At 44.2% G+C, this 22,031-nt stretch overlaps 1 protein-coding gene across 1 annotated transcript; it reads left to right on the top strand.

Annotated features, from left to right (window-relative positions):
- The first annotated feature begins 2,922 nt into the window (after positions 1-2,922).
- On the top strand, positions 2,923-22,031 carry gosr2 (golgi SNAP receptor complex member 2). Its single transcript, XM_084328834.1, has 6 exons — positions 2,923-3,096; positions 8,210-8,274; positions 12,483-12,591; positions 15,808-15,940; positions 16,115-16,255; positions 21,668-22,031. Exons 1-6 carry the CDS (start codon positions 3,068-3,070, stop codon positions 21,827-21,829), a joined length of 639 nt encoding a protein of 212 aa, XP_084184960.1. The 5' UTR covers positions 2,923-3,067; the 3' UTR covers positions 21,830-22,031.

Below are 22,031 nucleotides of genomic sequence, written 5' to 3'. Positions count from 1 at the left end.
AAACCAAATTCTCAGCAATACTAAACGACATGGCCCCCCTAAGAACCACCAGGGTAAAAAATCGCGCTGAGCCGTGGATGCACTCCGAAATACTGGATATGAAAACCAGAGACAAAAAATGCTCTGAGTTTCGTAAAAGTCAGTCAAAGCTTACTAAAAGCACGAGCAGTGAACTCCAAGCCCACGTGACTGAACTCAAACTAGAAAGAAACAGACTAAGAAACGACGTAAACTCCATGATCAAAACTGCAAAAAAGAATTTCATCAATGACAAAACTGAGGAAAACAAAAACAAACCACGTGAACTTTGGAAATTACTCAATAATCAACTAGGATGCAGTAAAAAACTTAAAACCAGATTCTCAAACATAAACATAAAAACGGACAACACGCTCATCACAGACAAGCTGGATGTAGCCAATTACTTAAACATTTTCTTCACAAACATAGCCACAACACTGGTAAACAAACTACCCTCCCACTCAGGGCTTTATGGGGTAGAACACATAGTAGCTTACTACAAAAACCTAGGGGTCCGAAAGGACGACTTCAAGCTGGAAATGGTAACAACAGATGAGGTACTCAATAAACTGAGCGCCCTCCAACCTAACAAGGCCACTGGCCATGACAACATCCCCTCCAAATTCCTCAGAGACTCAGCAGCCGCCATCACACCAATCATCACACACATAATAAACCTCTCCATAAAACAGGGACACGTCCCCAAGGACTTCAAAATTGCGAGGGTGACCCCTCTGCACAAAAAGGGCAGCAAATTAGACCCAGGCAACTACCGCCCTGTTTCTATTCTCACCTCCATCTCGAAAGTCATGGAAAAAATAGTCTACGAACAGGTCGAAAAGTACCTAGCGGAAAAAAATCTAATCTACGAATTCCAATCTGGCTTCAGAACATCCCACTCCACTGACACATGCCTTCTCTATTTGAATGACCACATCAAACAAGAGGTGGACGCAGGCAAATACTGCGGCATGGTCATGCTGGACCTACAAAAGGCCTTTGACACGGTCAATCACTCCATTCTGATTGACAAGCTAAAAGCAATTGGTTTTGATAGTCTATCAGTGAGCTGGATGCAATCCTACCTTGAGGGGAGGGAACAGATGGTGGAGGTAAACGGTACCCTATCCCCCCCCCTCACAGTGAGCTGTGGTGTTCCACAAGGAAGCATACTAGGACCGCTACTGTTCCTAATTTATGCAAATGACATGTCGTCAGCTTGTGACTGCAACTTGTTCCTGTTTGCGGACGACTCAGCCCTGCTGGTCTCTGACAAGAACAAGTTACAGGTTGAAAAAACCCTCAGCTCGGAACTAGGCAGAATCTGCATATGGCTCGCTGATAACAAACTATCATTACACATGGGCAAAACAGAGTCCATTCTCTTCGGTTCAAATAACAAACTCAGCAAGACCGACGGCTTCTCAGTTACAGTGGGTGACAATATTGTCACAAGGAAAGATGAAATTACCTACCTGGGTTCCATCCTAGAGGCTAATCTCTCCTGTGACAAAATGGCATCCAATGTAATAAAAAAAGTCAACCAACGAACTCGATTCTTGTACCGGATCTCCTCTCTGGTAAACAAGAACACCCTGAAGACTCTGGCAGGAGCACTCATTCAGGGGTACTACGACTATGCTTGCACCTCATGGTACCAAAGCACCTCAAAGGCGCTAAAAACAAAATTACAAACATCTCAAAACAAACTGGTCAGACTACTGCTTGACCTTACTCCTAGAACCCACCTCACCCCTGCCCACTTTGACAACCTAGGATGGCTTAGAGTAGACGACAGAGTACAACAACTTGCAATGGGCCTGGTCTACAAGATACACTACACGACCAAGGTACCCATGTACATGTCAAAATACTTCCCAAAGGTCAGTGAATACCACAATCACAACACCAGAGGGAGCTCCACAAATCATGTTAAACCCAGATTCGGCTCAAATAAGGGACTAAACACGTTTCGCAATTATGCCACATCAATGTGGAACGCCCTACCCAAAGCTGTAAAGGAATGTGGATCACTACCCACTTTCAAAACCTCTCTCAAGGGACACCTACGGGAGACTGCAATTCAACACTGGCCCCTGTAAATATCCTAACCCAACCCCCTCCAATGTACAGTCATTTACCTAGTATGGTTTTGTCAATAGTTCAATGTACAATTGTGTTTGTTTGTACAGTGTCTCCTCCCCCCCCCCTCAATGTACAGTGTTACTTGTTTATACAGTGTGCCCCCCGCCCCCCCCAACCACCTCCAATGTAAATTACCCAGTATGGTTGTCAATATCCCAATGTACCCAACCCCCCCCACCCAACCTCCTCCAATGTACAGTTTCTACGTCAAATGTATATACTCCCTTTTCTTGACTCCTTCTGTATCACAAACAGTACTGTATTTGCAAATCTGGTATGTCATAAATGTATAGATGTAGCAGTACTGACTATCTGTATGTCATGTATGTCATATATGTCTATATGAATTGAAAATGGGGGACCCTGATGGAAACAAGACAAACGTCTTTCTCAGGTCTGCATCCCCTTAACAATTGTATGTATTGAGCCGTACTGTATTGTACCCATTCTGCAATCTGTTAAATAAAGTTTTCATTCATTCATTCAAACAAGGCGAAAGTCTTTCTCTGGTCTGCATCGCCTTAAGTTAAGGCGATGCAGACCAGAGAAAGACTTTCGTCAGTTAAGGCTTAACATTGTGTGTATTGAGCCGTACTGTATTGTCCCCATTCTGCAATCTGTCAAATAAAGTTTTCATTCATTCACACATACTTGAAAACAAACGCTCCACTTTTGGGCGCTTCCGCTTCCGCCACTTCCGTACACAACACCGTCTCGACTGATGATGACGCGTCTCCACTGATGACGTGGGCGGCCACAGTGCAACATTGCAGCACTCCACTAGATCAGCTAGTTACTGTATAACGTTAAGTTAGTTAATAACGTGTTGAGACAGAGACGTGTTGTTTTCTTCAGTGTTAGTGCAGCCACAGGGCAGCGTTACCTTCTAACAAAGGGAGACATGGATTCGCTCTATCACCAGACAAACAAGTAAGCTGAAACATGAACGTTAGCTCCACACTGTACTGTTATTGCTAACTAGCTGTTAGCCAACTTACTGCTAGCTAGCTATTATTACTATGAATTGAAAATGGGGGACCCTGATGTAAACAAGACAAAAGTCTTTCTCTGGTCTGCATCCCCTTAACTATTGTGTGTATTGAGCTGTTGTACTGTATTGTACCCATTCTGCAATCTGTTAATAAAGTTTTCAATCAATCAATCAGCAAATATAACAGCAGTGTGTGTAGTTTTATTTAATTTTATAGACAAAATATATTTGTATATTATAAATATATATCATTTGAATTGCCACAACAATATTTAATAAAGAATCAGCTAGCAGTTAATTAGCTTAACAGTTAATATATTTCATAAAAAAACAACTACACACTGTATGTACTGTTATATTTGCTAACTAAAAGTGAACTAACATTAAGTTGGCTAACGTTAACGTCAGTTACTTTTTGTTTTAATGCCAGCTGACGTTAGATTCCTAGGAGCAGAAGATAACAGTTAATTACCTTCGTGGACAGTTATTTAATCCCTGACAGCTGGAAATGCATTGATCATATTATAGGCTAATCGATTGTGATGTTGATAAGGCCTGTACTAGCGTTAACTATTGCCAATATCATGTCTCGTTTCTTCCTTGTTACTGATAGACTTCAATCATCCAATCCACCAAACAACACCAAACTGCAGAATAAGCTGTTTGAATAAGATGAATGAATGAAAACTTTATTTAACAGATTGCAGAATGGGTACAATACAGTATGGCTCAATACACACAATTGTTAAGGGGATGCAGACCAGAGAAAGACTTTCATCTTGTTTACATGATCAGGGTCCCCCATTTTCAATTCATAGTGACATTTATGACATACATGACATACATGTAACATTTTTCATGGGCTCATCCCACAAATGCATGTTCCTTACAAATGGGTCACCATTTAAAAGGTAAATAAACAGGCTTTCCAACAGTATAAAATGTATTGCCAAGAAGCATTGTTACAACAGAGAAATTATCTACCAAACACAAATTTCCAAACTTATGTTTTATGTTTACATTGTACACCTGACACTATAGACACCTTATCTATATCTGTATATATGCCATGCCTACTCTTATATTATTATACCACTGGCTAGTATGTTTTACTACCATAGTGTATACATGATATAATATATATACACTGTATATAATACTGTAATATTGTATGTCGTACATTTAGCTTAGCATATTTACTTCGTAGCTTCATCAAATATACTCCACATATTCACATGTTATACTGTATAATGCAGTGCACTTTACTGTTAACTTTGTACTCTGTTTTAGATTCCTATTTAATTGTGTTGTACTGTACTTGTGCTACGCAATCAATGACAATAACATCTAATCTAATCTAATACAGGGGCAAAGGGTAGAATCTTAATCTGCTATACAATGACTAATGAAACCATCCACGGAGCTGAGGTGGAAATTGTCCAGAACTACAAATACTTAGGAACTGTGTTTGATGACTAACTTAAATTTAGTGACAACACAGATGTTATAATAAAAAAGGCTCATCAGCGTCTGTACTGTCTTCGCAAACTAAACTCCTTTGGAGTCGACCAGAGAATTCTCACAATGTTTTATTCTTCCTTTATTGAGAGTATTTGAACCTTTTCATTTGTATGCTGGTTCACATCCCTCTTGTCAAAGAGACAAGAACAAACTGCAATGTGTTGTCAACCTTAGCTCAAAAATGATCAGCAGAACACAAAGATCCCTAATGCAGTTTTACAGTGCTCAAGTGCTCAAGAAAGCACATAAAATAATTGATGACCCCACACATGTCCTTCATGTGTGTTTTGACCTGCTGCCCTCAGGAAAGCTCGTTAGACAGCCTGCCTGTAAAACAAACAGAAGAAAGTTTGGGTTTGTACCAGAGGCCATTCGACTGGTGAATGGCCACAGTACAAGGAAAGGTCAGTTTACTAACGTGCACCCTTTGACCCCTTGATTTTAACATTTTTGACGAAAGTGCACTTTTTTATACTGACCGAATCTATTTATTTATTTATTGGACTGACAGATCAACAGTGTAGGGATCCCGTTCTGGCGGTGTCATGTATTTTATGCTTTGAAGTAGGGGTGGGAATCGCCAGAGATCTTGCGATACTTGAGCCGCGATACGACAGTATCGCGATACTCGATATATCGCGAATATTGCGATACATCTTTTTTTATTTTTCGCATTTTCTTTCTTTTTTTACTGCAAAGTAAAACTGTCAACATGTTTTATCTAATAAAATAAAGTTCAGTCTGTTCATCTCACTTCAATAATTTTTATTGCAAAACATGGTATTTTCTCAAGCAGACAGATGTAAACACTGTAATCTGTGTTGCATGTACCTGACAAACGGAACTGTTTGTATTACTACAGTCATATTCCAACTTAACTGAATGCACATGTGTGTGTGTGGACTACTGTACTATTACAGGTATTGAAATGAACAATGCAACTTCCTTATACAATTTTTTTAATTTTTTTATGAATAATTAAATATCGATACTTGGCGTCCCTGTATCGATACAGTATCACCACGCAAAGTATCGCGATACTATAGATTTTTCCCCCCACCCCTACTTTGAAGTGTCATGTATGTCTGTTTTGTCTTGAATGTATAGAAATGCAGGTGTTTAGGGCGGTTAGGTGGCATACAAAGTGTTGTATTGCGTAATTTTAACGTGGAATTAAGGAATATCAAAATAAAAGCACACGTTGTTGAACTTGATCATGCATATTTATTAGAAAATCTAATCACAAGGCGGTTAGGTGGCCGAGCGGAGATTGCGTTCGTCACCAACCCCGGAGCTGTGAGCTGGATTCGCCTGTTCGAATCCAGCTCACAGCTCCGGGGTTGTCACCAGCTTGGCTGGCCGTCCGCACTAATACAATTGGCTGTATTAGAGGGTGGGAGAAGCTGGCGGGGTGGGTCCGGGTCGTTGTAAACAGCGACTCCTACAGTTCGGTCGGGGCGCCTGCTAAGCGCGGATAGGACTTGAGGGGGATAGTGTGATCCTCCCACACGCTACGCCCTCTCGATGAGAATCCGCGCTGCCAGGTGAAAAGAAGCGGTGATTGGCTGGACGTGTGTCGGAGGAAGCACGTGGTAGCCTCCACTCTCCCAGATGATCTGACTGTGGGGGGTAAGTGCGCAGCGACCAGGAAGGGACTGGGAATTGGCATACGACTAACATTGGGATGGGAGAAAATCGGAGGAAAATGGAGGGGGAAAAAGATAAAAAAAAAAAATGCAGGTGTTTGCCGTATCATGCCTTAAATGGCCCCTTGCGGGACTAATAAAGTTTTTTGAATTGAATGGAAATGGAGGTTATCGACTATATCAAGTAAATTCCTACCACGCTAAAGGCAGTGATAAACAGGCAATTCTTTTGGCAACTCTCATGGGTAACACTTCCCCAAGGAGTTGCCCAAGCGTTGTTCCTTTAATCACATTCACAGACATAATAGTTGTTGTGATTGTTGTCAGGAAACATTTGGTAGAGTTTTGATGATAATAATAGTAATAATTAGGGATGCCCCGATCACGTTTTTTGCCACCGATACCGATCACCGATCGTCGTGAGCCATATCGGCCGATACCGATCCGATACCGATTGTTTTTGATTAAAAAGAAATTAAAAATTATTTTATATACATTTTTTTTTTTATAAAATATATATATTATATAATTAGACTTGTACTTGTATTATCTGCGAGACATCGCCACCACGCAACAAGTCAAAATGCTCGCTATCTGCAAACAGCTCCACTGTCTGTGTACTCTAGTAGCCTCCAGCTCCAAAAAGGATTCTCCGGCGCTGCAGCGGGACCCTATTGGTAACGTTATGGTTCTTTGGTCATTTCACATTCAGCAAGCCCTCAGCTCGAATACGCATTAAATCAATGTTATAAGACATTGATATCAAGAACTATCTGTAGCTACTGCTAGCCGGCTAGATGACGTTAAGACAGAACTTTAGTTCAATGGGACATTTCATTTTGAACAGTAAACTAACGTCAGCTAACGCAAGCTAACGCAAGCTAACGGAGGTATGAACATGGACTACTAGACTTTCTGGATCATTTGTTGATATCAGGAGCTATCGGTAGCTAGCCGGCTAAATACCGTTAGACAATGCCTACTAAACGTGAATAGTTGACTGGGTAATTTTGTTTAAACAGTAACGATAGCTAGGTAGCTAACGTTAGCGCAGGTCGAATGCACTACAGACTCGAGCAGAGGAGCCGCCTCTCAGTCCTCTTTGTTTACAAACTCTACACGGGGCGGGCGGGGCTAGGGAGGAGGAGCAGCGGCAGTTTGCAGGTCCTGTGTGTCTGAGACAGACAGCGAGTGAGAGCTTCGCTTGATCGGTTTCCGCGATCGGCGAATATGACTCATTATCGGAATTCACAGATTGCATATTTATACTGAGTATCGGCCGATAACGATCGGTGGCCGATCGATCGGGGCATCCCTAGTAATAATCTTTATTTGTATAGCACCTTTCATACAAGAAGTGCAGCTCAAAGTGCTGTGCAGCCGACAGCAGTACAAAAGACATAAAATGAGCACACAATTGGCAGATCAAGAGCAATGCAGGAAGTGCAGACATCAAAATAGACAGCAGCAAAATAGACAACGTCAAGATAAGGCATAGAACATTAAATCACATCGTTTTTCATATTAGGATGGATCTTACATCTTAATAGGCCTCTTTGTTTACGGTTTGATTATCACTGATACACATAAAATAGACATATAAAATCATGGATCCACCTTGAGAAGAGACAGGTGGGTAGTAGTAGACAGGTGTGGGTGGTGAGTGTGTCATCTGTACCTTTCATTGTTTCATCATTACGACCTGTCTTAGCCGCTTTCTCGCTATGTCTTACTAATGCTGGGAGTGATGCCCATCTACACGCCCCCCCCCCCCCCCCCTTCAAATTGCCTCGTGCGTCAACAAGCTCGCGAGCTGAAGTTCACAAATTGTTATGTTGTTGTTTTGACTAACCGTCTTTTTCCACGCCTGTCTGTGATTACTTAGACAGATACATGAGGTGCAGTCGCAGATGGGACGGCTGGAGTCAACTGACCGTCAGTCTGTCCACTGTGAGTCAAGATGTGTCATCAGGCCTAACAAAAATAATGGTTGGTTTCAGGTTGCCGACCGACCCTGCCGATTTAGGTGCGACCCAATATATTTTATGAGTTTAAAAAAAAAATTATATATAATAAAAAAAAAAAAAAAAAAAAAAAAATCAATTTTTTTTTTTTTTTTTTTTTTTTAGAATAACGTTTCATAGAAATCTTAGTCAAACATTTAGTATTATGGATATTAAACATGCTGGCAGAGTACATGCATCCATGTTGTTGTGAACATTTTAATTAAATAAAGAAATTCCCTATCCATAGTCGCCGTGGGAAAGAATAAAATAAAAAAATTAAATAAAATAAATTCCCTACCTACCCATGGCCAAACTGACAACCAACCTGAAACCAACTATTATTTTTGTTAGGCCTCATCGCCACACACGCACCTTTTACACTTTCTTTTCTCATATTCTTATATTCAGTTGGTTATACTGTTTAATTACACTGTTTATTTTTCTCCTATTTTTATATTCAGAGTTGGTTGTATTGTTTACACTGTTTATTTTTCTCCTAATTTTATATTCAGAGTTAATTATATAGTTTACACTGTTTATTTGTTCTCATATTTTTATATTCAGAGTTGGTGATAATTGTTTACACTTTCTTTTCTCATATTATATTCAGTTGGTTATACTGTTTAATTACACTGTTTATTTTTCTCTTTTTATATTCAGAGTTGGTTGTATTGTTTACACTGTTTATTTTTCTCTTTTTATATTCAGAGTTAATTATATAGTTTACACTGTTTCTTTTTTCTCATATTTTTATATTCAGATACAATTATATTGCCTATATTTATGTCTTTCTACTATACTATTACCCTGGCCATACCTGTACCTCACCTCCCCCCTCCCCCCTCCCTCATGCTGCTATGACGCCCCAAGGGGATCAATAAAGGAATATCTCATCTTATCTTATCTTGGGCATAAACTTGGGTATTTTCCAAAATGACAAGAACAGGCAGTAGGCACGTGCATGTGCACGTGTGCACACGCGCGAATATACTTGCACGTGCACACACACACACACACGCACACACACACGCACATACAAAATACTAGAATCCAAGTATTGTTTTTGAGTTCTTAAGTCACTAGGATCTCAGATCAAAATGTTCCATCTCGCTTCCCTCCTCTCTGTTTTTTTTCCATTTTTAATGATATTTTCCATTTTAAATTCTTTCATGCCGCCGCACCGCTGGGCTCCACACGCCGCACACACCATCCGTCCTGATGTGATTATCTCTGACTGAGCCACAGTCTTTGGACTCTTAACAGCAGGCGGCATGCGTCCTCCTCTCACAAGGGGAGCACTGTGCTGCCTGGGACAGCCGGGCAGGGTGGGGGACGGGGGGGGGGACGGGGGACGGGTCACATACTGCAGCCGCGGGCGGCGGTGTCTTAGGGCCAGTGTCCGCACCCGCCTGATTGTTTTCCCGAGGTGTGTTGCCCCCCGAACGACGTGCTCCGGAGTCTTGGTGCCAGGGCAGGAAGCGGAGGGGTGGGGGGGGGGTAGAGGGAGCGGCTGGTGAGATAATGGTGGGAGCCAGGCGGCCTACCCCTCCTGACAATGACATCAACTGGGCATGTCAACGGGTGGAAGGATGTCGTCGTCGTACGAGCTCAGAAAGAGTGGGTGATGGGAAAGGGGCGTGGCATGGGAAAGGGGCGTGGTGCAGGAACGGGGCGTGGTACGGGAAAGGGGGGGCGTGGCCGTCCGAATCGAGACTGAACTTTTTTTTTAGTCGGATAAACTCCCATCTCCTTTCTCTCACTTTCTGCCGCCGCTTTCGGGAATATAAACGCTCGTCTAGGACGCTAACGAGCTCTGAGAAGCGAAACAGGGGACATAATGTATCCGTTAATGATGTACAGTACACAGGGGTGGAAAGTAACTAAGTATTTTTTTTTTACTCAAGTACTGTACTTAAGTACAATTTCGAGCTACTTGTACTTTATGTGAGTATTTTCATTTTAGGGAACTTTATACTTTTACTCCACTACATTTCAAGGGAAATATTGTACTTTTTTACTCCACTACATTTATCTGAACCCATCAGTTACTAGTTACTTTTTACAAGACAAGGATTTTGCATAGAAAACATAATATATACAAAATAAAAAATGTATGAAGATTATATACTTTCATATTTGAAGCCTGTCAACTTAAGGACATAATCAGAGCAGCATAACTGGACCACATACCACTTTATCCTATAGAGGTCAATGGATACACAAACGTCATGTAGAATGTGTACTTTTACTTTAGATACTTAAGTACATTCAATAGCAAATACTTCTCCACTTTTACTTAAGTAGAATTTGAATGGAGGACTAATTTATCTGAGTATTTCTACTTTTACTCACATTTACATACTTAAGTAAAGGAACTGTGTACTTCTTCCACCACTGACAGCCCAGTAAGGCCTATAGCTGACCCTCCATCAAAAGATAATTTTTTTTTATTCGCATGGACTTTTTATTCTGCCGCAGATGGGGATGGGAATTGATAAGATTTTATCGATACGATTCCATTATCGATTCTGCTTATCGATCCGATTCTTTATCGGTTCCCTTATCGATCCCTGATAAATTTATAATTTAAATAAATAAATTGGAAATGCAACAGAACTAAGCTGGTTAGAATAACAACATACAACTTGACATTTCTGATAGTAATCTATTGTATGTTGAGTCCCCATGTCAGAAAAATACAAAAACTGTAAAAATTTTTTTTTTACTATAGCCTACACTTAAATAAAATAATGTATTTGAGATTCTCTTAAAAGATTTTTTTTTGAATTTTTGTATTCTTAAACAAATTTAATCTATTGAATAAAGAAAGACCTGTTGAATGTAACTACAGTTCAATATCTTAAACTAATTTAATCTATTGAACCATAGTTGCATTCAACAGGTCGTTATTCCTCTGACTTCTCTGTCTCTGGTCTTTCAGAAGACTTCGCTTCGCGGCTGTTAGGTTGCCCCGAATTAAATGAATGACTCGGTTCTAAAGCATTCGAGTAGTTTTCAATCACTGCACTTAGAAACAGTCAAACAGCGGGAGCCTTTCCGGAGCATATGACCAAAACCCGCATATGACCAAAACCCAGGCAATTCCGAGCCCTTAACACTTTGAGAGCCAGTCCGTGTTTTCCTTTTTACCCCCTTGAATGCCCAAATCCACTCCAATGTTAACGTTAATATCGCCTAATCTATGTTTTAAATTATGGCTATGTGTCTAATCTGCCCGTCGCTTATCAAAGACTCATTTTCCAGTCAACATTGTCAAAGCAGATTGTTTTTGTATCGCTTCATTTCCGTTTGATAGCATTTTGAAAATCACTCGTTTTCGCGGAAAAAACAACACATTCTATGATAATCGCCTTTTACTGTAATATTCTAGAACGTTGTCATTTGTCGGCCTATTTATGAATCGTTTTCAATTAAACGCTAGATAATCGATAGTATATGTGTGCGCACGCACGCTTGTGCCGCGCGCTGATAATCGCTGCTCTTATTTCCTGATGGCTTTTACAATCAAAACAGCCATATCACATATAGGGGAAACGCTTATATATCCGTGAAAACGAGTCTGATTATCCTAAGACTGATAACATAGATTCCTTACCTGAGATCAGATGGTATCCAAATGGATTATTCCAATTCCTGATCACCATTCGAAAAAATCGATCATTGTATTGATCAACCGTGTATACAGTAGAACACATAATCCCCGCTGCTCTTCAGGCTCCGGAGTGATGCCGGTCGATGACGGCTGCGTAAGTGAGACGTAAAATGTGGAGTCAGAGTCCCTAGCCGCAGATGAGGTTTTTATCAGGAGGAAATGAGAAAAAAGTTATTCAATCTACCCTATCTCAAGCCCGCCTTCTTTTCTTGATCCTCCAATCACAGCCATTTCTTTGTTTTTTTGTCCGATGGAAGCGACAGTCGCGGTTGGGAGATCGAGAAAAGAGGGCGGGGCTTGAGATAGGGTACATTATAGAAAAGAGGGCGGGGCTTGAGATCGGGTACATTATTGACAAACCACAACTGAGTCATGTGTAAATAATAGGTGTTTTTATCTATTCATTTTATTTTACAGATTTTTTTTGGCAGATGTGGCCTATTTGTAAAAAAAAAAAAAAATCTTTTTCTTCCTACTAGTGTTTGAGAACGACCTGCAGGCCAGAATCGACCAGATCTTCAGTCACTTAGAACGCCTCGAGATCCTGTCCGGCAAGGAACCGCCGAACCGCCGGCAGAACGCCAGATTGTGAGTCTTGACAACAGTGGCGTCATTTCAGTAAAAGGCAAGGTATGGCGAGGAGGGGTGGGGAGGGAGGTGCAGGGGGGGTATCCCCCCCTTGGTGGATTTTTTTTGTCAAATCAGTTGTGCAATAGTCACTTTTGGTGAGTTGTTTCTATACAATTCAGTTATATGGCATTTAGGTATGACACAGGACTACACAAGCATTTTTAGTATAGAAATGTGTCAACAGACTAAAGCAGGGAACCACACTATTTTGCATACGAATTATGCAGAATGTAATATCATAACTGTCTATTACTTTTCTTGCAATTGAGCCAATTTTCCTTAGGTACGGTTTTGAGGTGTGTGTTCAACAGAATGTAGTATCAAAAACACATTCACAAAGAGTATGGGTTACTGAATGCTGAACTGCACTGTTATAATCACTAAGCCATTGTAAGACCATACCTGTGTCCCTGTATCACTTGTCTCTGCTGCCCTTTGATTAAAAAACGTCCCTATGTCCATTTTCCTTTTTTTGGGGCATATTTCAGTTAGTCACAGTAAAAGTCACCTAGTAAAAGTGAGATAATTGACAATATCAAAACATGCTAGGGCTGTAGCGAATAATTCGAAGCTTTGTTTATAATGTTGACATTCGAATTCTAAATCAACATAAAAAAATTGAATACATTTTCTTTTTTTACATTTTTATTTGCCAAGGTATGGCGAGTGCCATACCTTGCCATACCAAAATGACGCCCCTGCTTGACAAGGTGGGGCCTCGCTAAACGGCGATCTAGCAGCGCGTGACTCATGTTTCTCAGCCAGGGGGGCGGAGAGGAGACAGGCGCGTCTCACGGCCCCCGTGGGCAACAACCTGGCTCTCTGGGAAAACACAGCTCCTCTGAAGCCCCACGTCATCGCCGGCATTCTTGCTGCGTTGGGCAGAGCGTCGTTTTCTTGAGCTGGGTAAACAGACCCCGGGGGACACACGGCGCAACCCCCTCCGCACGGAGCGCTCCTCTGGTGACAGGACAGCTCTGCTCTCAGGACAGCTCTGCTCTCAGGACAGCTCTGCTCTCAGGACAGCTCTGCTCTCAGGACAGCTCTGCTCTCAGGACAGCTCTGCTCTCAGGACAGCTCTGCTCTCAGGACAGCTCTGCTCTCAGTCTCAGGACAGCTCTGCTCTCAGTCTCAGGACAGCTCTGCTCTCAGTCTCAGGACAGCTCTGCTCTCAGTCTCAGGACAGCTCTGGTCTCAGTCTCAGGACAGCTCTGCTCTCAGTCTCAGGACAGCTCTGGTCTCAGTCTCAGGACAGCTCTGCTCTCAGGACAGCTCTGCTCTCAGTCTCAGGACAGCTCTGCTCTCAGTCTCAGGACAGCTCTGGTCTCAGGACAGCTCTGCTCTCAGGACAGCTCTGCTCTCAGTCTCAGGACAGCTCTGCTCTCAGTCTCAGGACAGCTCTGCTCTCAGGACAGCTCTGCTCTCAGTCTCAGGACAGCTCTGCTCTCAGGACAGCTCTGCTCTCAGGACAGCTCTGCTCTCAGGACAGCTCTGCTCTCAGTCTCAGGACAGCTCTGCTCTCAGTCTCAGGACAGCTCTGGTCTCAGGACAGCTCTGCTCTCAGTCTCAGGACAGCTCTGCTCTCAGTCTCAGGACAGCTCTGCTCTCAGGACAGCTCTGCTCTCAGTCTCAGGACAGCTCTGCTCTCAGGACAGCTCTGCTCTCAGGACAGCTCTGCTCTCAGTCTCAGGACAGCTCTGCTCTCAGTCTCAGGACAGCTCTGCTCTCAGGACAGCTCTGCTCTCAGTCTCAGGACAGCTCTGCTCTCAGGACAGCTCTGCTCTCAGGACAGCTCTGCTCTCAGGACAGCTCTGCTCTCAGGACAGCTCTGCTCTCAGGACAGCTCTGCTCTCAGGACAGCTCTGGTCTCAGGTACAGATGATGCTCGGTAGAGAGAGAGAGAGAGAGGGGGGGGGGGGGGCCCTCAGGTGTTTCCTTTTCATTCCAGCCAGGGCAGATGAGAGAGACAGAGACAGAGAGAGAGAGAGAGATATGTGGGCATTAACCAGAGTGAATATGAATGGTTTTATTTGAAAACACCGGAACAACAATAACCTACATCGTGACAGGAAGACGTCGCAAGGGGAGCTTGACGAAATGGAAACACGTTTGTGCGGCTTTGTCTACGACGTCATGATTACTAGGGAGGGGCATCGAATAGTCATTCAATTATATTTTCCCTTTGTTTTATCTGCAACTACACTGTGTGTGTAGGGTATCGAGATGGGACCCTATTAACTGTTACACCGCTGAACGGCATGCTGGGTACAGCTCGCTAGCTAGCCAGGTAGCATAACTAGGATGTTAACAGCTGGGAGAACGGAGAAGAAAGATGAAGAGAGAGAGACCGGAGATGTTACACGGTGGCAGCGTTGTGTACGTCGGCCATGTTGTTTCACTAAGTTCACACATTTCAAGCGTCAGTGATGTAGCGTTCACAACGAATGCTCTTGTTCCCGGAAATACGCTAGCCTGGTCCGCTTAGCGTTAGCCCGTTAGCAACGACAGCAGCCAGCTAGCCTGCTTGTTGGATTATCTCACGTTTGCTATTAAGTAAAAACAAAAACCATACCTTAACGTGGAAGCTTCGATTAGTTCCCAGAATAGTCATTGCGTGAGTTTTGCCCGTCCCTAGTAAGGCTGTTTCCCCGAAGCCTGTTTTTGGGATTCAAACTTCGTCAGGGTTTTTTTGAACGAACGTTCGAACCTTCGTTTTTAACAAAAAAGACAAATTCAATTTTTTTTTTTTTTTTATAATTTTTTTTAAAAAATATACTCAAACTAAATCCTCTATTTGAATAAAGTGATTAATCTGATTAAATTAGTATTTTTTCTTTTTTATTAAATCAACTTTCCAGCCCCAGCCCAGGGAGAAGCCCCCCAGCCCAACTAAATCAACTTTCTTTAATGAATATAACTCATCAGTTTCTTTTAATACTATAATATTAGTGTAGCCTAAAATTGATCTGCAACTGTGAAGAAAAACCCCATTGGTTTAAACAGAATTAATAAAAAAAAAAAAAAAAAATTATAAAACATTTTTTAAATGTGAATGTTGATTTAGAATTCGAATGCCAACGTAACGAACGAAGGTTGGAACGTTTGGGCTCAGCCCTGGTGGTGATGGTCTCCTCCTCCGCCCCCTGGTGGTGATGGTCTCCTCCTGCGCCCCAGGCGCGTGGACCAGCTCAAGTACGACGTGCAGCACCTCCAGACCGCGCTGCGCAACTTCCAGCACCGGCGCTACGGCAAGGAGGCCCAGGACCGGGAGAGGGAGGAGCTGATGAGCCGCACCTTCACCACCAACGCAAGTCTCTTAACCCCTTCACTACCACCACACTGAAATAGTTAACTCTTTCACTACCACACGACCCAGTTAACCCTTTATATGTGATGAATAAAACAGAAGTTGAAAGGTGACCCAGAGAGAGAGAGAGAAGGTGAGGTGTGACCCGTCCCTCTCCTCCTCCTCCTCCTGCAGGACGCAGACACCTCCATCCCCATCGACGAGACGCTGCAGTTCGGCTCCAACCTGCACAGCGCTCACCGGAACATGGACGACCTGCTGGGCAGCGGGAGCGGCATCCTGACCGGCCTGAGGGACCAGAGGGGGGCCTTAAAGGTGAGGGGGGGGGGCCTTAAAGGTGAGGGGGGGGGGCTTAAAGGTGAGGGGGGGGGGGGCTTAAAGGTGAGGGGGGGGGGGGGGGGCTTAAAGGTGAGGGGGGGGGCCTTAAATGTGAGGGGGGGGGCCTTAAAGGTGAGGGGGGGGGCCTTAAAGGTGAGGGGGGGGGGCCTTAAAGGTGAGGGGGGGGCCTTAAAGGTGAGGGGGGGGCTTAAAGGTGAGGGGGGGGGGCTTAAAGGTGAGGGAGGGGGGGGCTTAAAGGTGAGGGGGGGGTGCCTTAAAGGTGAGGGGGGGGGGCTTAAAGGTGAGGGGGGGGGTGCCTTAAAGGTGAGGGGGGGGGCTTAAAGGTAAGGGGGGGTGCCTTAAAGATGAGGGGGGGGGCTTAAAGGTGAGGGGGGAGCCTTAAAGGTGAGGGGGGGTGCCTTAAAGGTGAGGGGGGGGGCTTAAAGGTGAGGGGGGGGGGCTTAAAGGTGAGGGGGGGTGCCTTAAAGGTGAGGGGGGGGGCTTAAAGGTGAGGGGGGGGGGCCTTAAAGGTGAGGGGGGGGGGTGCCTTAAAGGTGGGGGGGGGGCTTAAAGGTGGGGGGGGGGGCTTAAAGGTGAGGGGGGGGTGCCTTAAAGGTGAGGGCGGGGGGCTTAAAGGTGAGGGGGGGGGGCTTAAAGGTGAGGGGGGGTGCCTTAAAGGTGAGGGGGGGGGGCTTAAAGGTGAGGGGGGGGGGCCTTAAATGTGAAGGGGGGGGGGTGCGCCTTAAAGGTGGGGGGGGGTCTTAGATACAAGATAGATACAAGAGTTTTATTTGTCACGGCATACAGGTATACAGTGAAATGCGGTGGGTCTCGCTCGCAACGATGTGCATAATACAAGTAATAATAATAAGAGTCCAAGGTGGGTTAACCGTCTAGTGTGATAGTAAAGTGGTAACCATTTGTCGTGTGGCAGTGAAAGGGTTAACCGTCTGTAGTGTGATAGTAAAGGGTTAACCCTTTGTCGTGTGGCAGTGAAAGGGTTAACCTTCTGTAGTGTGATAGTAAAGGGTTAACCTTCTGTAGTGTGGTAGTGAAAGGGTTAACCGTCTGTAGTGTGATAGTAAAGGGTTAACCCTTTCTCGTGTGGCAGTGAAAGGGTTAACCTTCTGTGTTGTCGCAGTGAGAGGGTTAACCTTCTGTATTGTCGCAGTGAAAGGGTTAACCTGCTGTCGTGTGGCAGTGAAAGGGTTAACCGTCTGTCTTGTAGCAGTGAAAGGGTTAACCTTCTGTCGTGTGGCAGTGAAAGGGTTAACCGTCTGTCTTGTAGCAGTGAAAGGGTTAACCTTCTGTCGTGTGGCAGTGAAAGGGTTAAAGGTGGGTTTGTCCTCTGGGACCAGAGGGGACATTAACACATTGAGTGCCACGCCCCTTCCAGGAAGTGACCACTTCCGTGCCGCCCATTAACATGTAAACGTAGTTGTACTTTGTAGACCTAAACCTATATTTTATAGTATCGCTATGGGTCTAATAACGCCGTTGAGTCTCGTTGAGCTACTTCTGGTCAACGTGCAAAAAACTGATTATTTTTTCATCCGTACATTTCCGTTTGATACCGTTTTGAATATGAACATAGTCCGGCCGCTTCTGAGCAATTCCAGGGAAAAGACACGAAAACAGCGTTTTTGTGTAATTCAATAAACACATTGTCATTTTTTGCCTGATTATCGGATCTTCCTGAAATCAACGCTTGATCATCGCTATTATCCTTTGTGGCGCACGCATGCAATGTGGTTTAGACCGGCGCCCCCCCCCCCCCCCCCCACACTCCTCCACAGTATGCACAAGGTGCCCTGCTGAATTATGAATGGATATAGATAATAAAAGAAATACTGTGACAGAAACGTAGATCTACGTTTCCGGCACTCAACGATCGGACGACAGAACCGTAGATCTACGTGAACGGCACTGAAAGTGTTAAAGGTGGGTCAGAGGGAAGCAACAGTTGTGATTGGAGGATCAAGAAAAGGGGGCGGGGTTTGAGGTACCCTGTTTCTTGCAAGGCAAGAGGAACTGTTTGGTTAAACACCATCCCAGCTTCTGTTTCCTACTGGGAAGACTAGTGTGTGTGTGTGTATTTATGTATGTGTGTGTGTGTATATATGTATGTATGTGTGTGTGTGTGGTCCTCTGGAGTCTGACGCCATGTTTCCAGGGAGGAGCTGCTCTCTCTCTTATCAGGGTGCGTCTGATCGGCACGGTCACATCAGCCTGGTGTCTGCCCCCCCCCGTGAGAAACTGGAGAGGTGGGGGTGGAGAGGTTTATTGTTGTTTATTGTTTAAAAGGATCCCCATTAGCTGCCACCTAAGTGGCGAGCTAGTCTTCCTGGGGTCGACACAGAAAGACAACACAAAACACAAAACATAACAATACATGAGATACATTATGACAATAACAATTCACTTAATTAACAATGATAATCTAAAAACAGTAAAACATTGTAGACATTTTTATAAACATCAGAATATTTTCTGAAAAGGTTATTACATTCATGAGTAAATATTTGATTGATGATTGATGGCACGATAAACAACCGTCCTCTTTAAAGCATTTGATTTAGGATGTGGTAACATAATCTGTCCATCATCGGCTGACCTAGTAAAATAAGAATGAACCTGACTGCATCTGACAATTTGTTTGTATAAGAAAACAGGTTGAGGTGAAGGTAGAGAGGTGGGGGTAGAGGTGGGGGGGGGGGATTAGTGGCATGGTGGTTAACACTGTCGCCTCACAGCAAGAAGGTTCAGGGTTCGATTCCCGCTTGGGGACCAGGTTTCCGCATTGCCAGGTGCCAGGTGGGTGGCCTTTCTGTGTGGAGTTTGCATGTTCTCCCCGTGCTCGCAAGGGTCCCCCCCACCCCACCCCCCATAAGAGAAACCCTTGTCTGCTCCCGGCTGCCCTTGGTGGGAAGGACGACGGGATGGGTTAAGCGCAGAGGAGTATCGCATCGGCGATCCTACAAAAACAATGCATCGTGTCACGTGTGTGTTCCGGTGTGTGTGCTAACCGCTAACATTGAGTGTCGTTGCAGTCCTTCAATTTCATTTTGCAATGTCTGTGGGAACCCTGCTATAAATGCACCATTTACTGACATACTGGATAAAAGAGCTCTAGAATAGAATAGAATAGATCTTTATTGTCATTGTTACAGTTGTTACAACGAAATTTAAAATGCAGCCCTAGGTGCTAGTAAAAATATAAAAACACAGTCCTAAACACAGTATTAAATATAAAAACAGGAGTAACATTAATATAAACAGGGGGGTGTAAAAGATAATTGCACTATCCCTTAATGTTGTGTGTGCGGGGGGGGGGGGGGGGGGTGCAAGGGAGACTGTTGTTTTAAAACTTTGCTGAGTTTAGTGCACATATGGCCCTGGGGTAAAAACTAAACTTCAGTCCGTTAGTCCGGGTGGGCATGACGCTGAAACGCCTGCCCGAGCGCAGCCGTACGAAGTGTTTGTTGCCCGGGTGGTGTGGGTCTTTCAGTATTTTTACTGCTTTTTTGAGGCAGCGGGAGTTGTATAGTCCCTCCAGTGAGGGGAGGGGGCAGCCGATGATCTTCTGGGCCGAGTTGACGACCCTCTGGAGCGCCCTCCTCTCTGCGGCTGTGCAGCTGAGGAACCACACATTGATGCAGTAGGTGAGGATGCTTTCCACGGAGCAGCGGTAAAAAGACACAAGCAGGTCTTGTCTGAGGTGGTAGTTTCTCAGTATTCTCAGGAAGTAGAGTCTCTGCTGTGCCTTTTTCACAATCGCAGTGGTGTTGGTTCTCCAGGTCACGTCATCCTCCAGGTGGACACCCAGGAACTTGATGACCGAGACTCTCTCCACACCTCCCCCGTCGATGTACAGGGGCTGTATGTCGGTCTTCTTCCTCCTGTAGTCCACGATCATCTCCTGGGTCTTTAGCTTGTTCAGCTGTAGGTTGTTATCTTTGCACAGGGCTGACAGCTGCTCTACTTCATCGCGGTACGCGGTCTCGTCGCCTTTTGTGATGCAGCCCACCACGGTGGTGTCGTCAGCAAACTTGATGATGGTGTTGCTGGGGTGGACTGCGGTGAAGTCGTGTGTATAAATAGAGTAGAAATGCACCATTGACTGACATACTGGATAAAAGAGCTCTATAAATGCACCATTGACTGACATACATGAGCACAAACACACTTATGGACACTTTACAGAAGGAACGGTCACTTTAAGAATAGTATAGCTTGAGATTGTAAAATATAGCATTGTATAGCAGTGTACATAAAGACCCAGTGCCTCATCCGTAGCTAACAGTGTACTGCACTGCCACAGGACCTAGCATGTCCTACCATGCTCTGTAAATAACTCATGTACAGATACCGATATGCCTACTCTGTTTACTTGTTTATTGCATGTACATTACTATTGTATTATGCACATCGTTGCGGGCGAGACCCCCCGCATTTCACTATACCTGTATGCCGTGACAAATAAAACTCTTGTATCTTGTATCATACTGGATAAAATAGCTCTATAAATGCACCATTCACTGACAACCCTTTCACTGCCACACTACCAAAACGGTTAACCCTTTCACTGCAACAAATTCACAGGTTAACCCTTTCACTGCCACACAACAGCCGGTTGCGACCGTCACGGTTGTGTGATAGTAAAGGGTTAACCTTCTGTCGTGTGTCAGTGAAAGGGTTAAACATCTAGCCCAGGGACTACAACTGAAAACTAGCAACCCTGCTAATGTTGGCATATTTATTACATGTCGTTTGTATTAATTTATAAATGTATAAACTGTTGATTGAGCTAAAGAGATTGGTTTTATCCGGTATCACAGTGGCTAAAAAGCTGATAGCATCACGATGGTTCCAACCGGAAAAAATTTGCCGAAAGGTCTGGATTCTTACATATCTCGATGTGATTTATCAAGAAATATCTACAGCTAGAATTTTGGGTCTCAATGAATCCAAAATGACAATGTGGTTAGAAGTGGTGGAGATAATAAAAGCTAGCTTATAATGGTAGTGTCTGGTTAGGACTGAGCGAGGTATAATGGATGGATTATCCAATGGGGGGTCCGGGAGGGGGGGGGGTATGAGCTGGAGCATATGTGTGTAGGTTTTTAGATAACAGGTATTGGGGGTATATCCTGTATAAGACATTTAACTATATGGTGATTTCATTGGATGTGCACTGTTAATAATGCTTGTATATCTTATCGTGTGTTGTCATGTTTGTTTATGTGTTTGTTTAAAAAATAAAACACATAAACTGTTGATTGATATGCACCGTCTCTGATCAAATAAACTGAGTAAACTAAAAAAACTAAACTAAACTAAAAGGGCTCTATAAATGCACCGTCTTGACTGACACCCTGGTCCCGTCCCGTCTTGGTCTCGTCTCTGCAGGGGACCCACAAGAAGATGCTGGACGTGGCCAACATGCTGGGTCTGTCCAACACGGTGATGAGGCTCATCGAGAGGCGGGCGACACAGGACAAGCTGATCATGGTGGGCGGCATGCTGCTGACCTGTCTGCTCATGTTCCTGGCCGTCCGGTACCTGGCCTGACCCGTCTGCCTCACGTTACCTGGAGGTCCGGTACCTGGCCTGACCCGTCTGCCTCACGTTACCTGGAGGTCCGGTACCTGGCCTGACCCGTCTGCCTCACGTTACCTGGAGGTCCGGTACCTGGCCTGACCCGTCTGCCTCACTCTCCTGGAGGGAGGTCCGGTACCTGGCCTGACCCGTCTGCCTCACGTTCCTGGAGGTC

The sequence above is a fragment of the Notolepis coatsorum genome (genome assembly GCF_963971535.1).
Source record: "Notolepis coatsorum genome assembly, chromosome: 14".
NCBI lineage: Eukaryota > Metazoa > Chordata > Actinopteri > Aulopiformes > Paralepididae > Notolepis > Notolepis coatsorum.
This window is presented reverse-complemented; position numbering and strand designations above follow the sequence as displayed.